Here is a 992-nt window from a genome sequence, read left to right as displayed (position 1 = left end):
TCTATATGATGATGGCCTATGTAGATTCAAGTAATCACTTTCAAATCAGATGTTAGTATCGCAACAATTTACATAATTTGTATCACATGACTCGTGAGTTGTGACCAACAAAACAATATTCAGTGTAACCCTTGTTTCTTTATTATTGTCAACAACCATATCGACACATCTGTGATGACTTTTTTTGACCGAATCAGTAGGGAAGTCACCTACCTATATTTGTTTTGCTTTGTCTATTAAATGAAAGAATGTTATGTACAGCACGGAGAAAGAGGAAAAACAGAAGGCATCTAGGCCCAAAAGGAAAAAAGGCAGCGGGAGAGGTCGCAGGTGGGCGGCGGCAGGCCGGAGACATTGTAGAGGTCGGCGTCCGGGTAGAGGTAGTCGTCGATGGAGAGCTCAGCGATGGTGCGCGCGTCCTCGCCGTACATGACGAGCGCGAGCAGGAAGAAGGCGGCGGCAAGCGTGGTCACCGGGGAGCGCCGCGCCGACGCGAGGATGGTGCGCGCGGAGGCGGCGAGTGGGGCGAGGAGGCCCGCGGCGGCGGGGCGGGGCGACGACTTGGGGGCTGAGGTAGTGGTGGTTGGGAGCGCGGGGTCGGAGGTGGTGGAGGTGGAGGTGGGTGGCGGTGTCTTGGCCATGGCGTCAGTTGGTGAGTGGGTGGGTCGCCATAGTCAAACTCACTGCTGGCGGCGACGTTCGCTTCCCAGCGAACGCGCGAAGGAAACAGACTCACCACGCGAGGCCGCGCGTGAGATTTGGCGACGGAATCCGCCGCGCGGAGAACTGGACGCGCGGAACAAAGTTTTGGCAAGTTAAGGATTTTGGCAACTGTGAATAGCAAATTGTTGGAGAACATTTTTTGCAACTTTTGCCAAATTTTGTAGTATACCAAGTGGAATAGCAAACTCTTGGAGATGCTCTAAGCCGACCTGTCTACAAAAGAGAAAGGGATGTACTTATAACAAAAAGAAAAGGTGACAGACGATGCC

The 992-nt window shown here is 52.6% G+C and overlaps 1 protein-coding gene across 1 annotated transcript; it reads right to left on the bottom strand.

Annotated features, from left to right (window-relative positions):
• On the bottom strand, positions 291-641 carry LOC8077249. Its single transcript, XM_002460604.1, has one exon. The coding sequence runs from the start codon at positions 639-641 to the stop codon at positions 291-293; it is 351 nt and encodes a 116-aa protein (XP_002460649.1).

The sequence above is a fragment of the Sorghum bicolor genome, chromosome 2, assembly GCF_000003195.3.
Source record: "Sorghum bicolor cultivar BTx623 chromosome 2, Sorghum_bicolor_NCBIv3, whole genome shotgun sequence".
Taxonomy (NCBI): domain Eukaryota; kingdom Viridiplantae; phylum Streptophyta; class Magnoliopsida; order Poales; family Poaceae; genus Sorghum; species Sorghum bicolor.
This window is presented reverse-complemented; position numbering and strand designations above follow the sequence as displayed.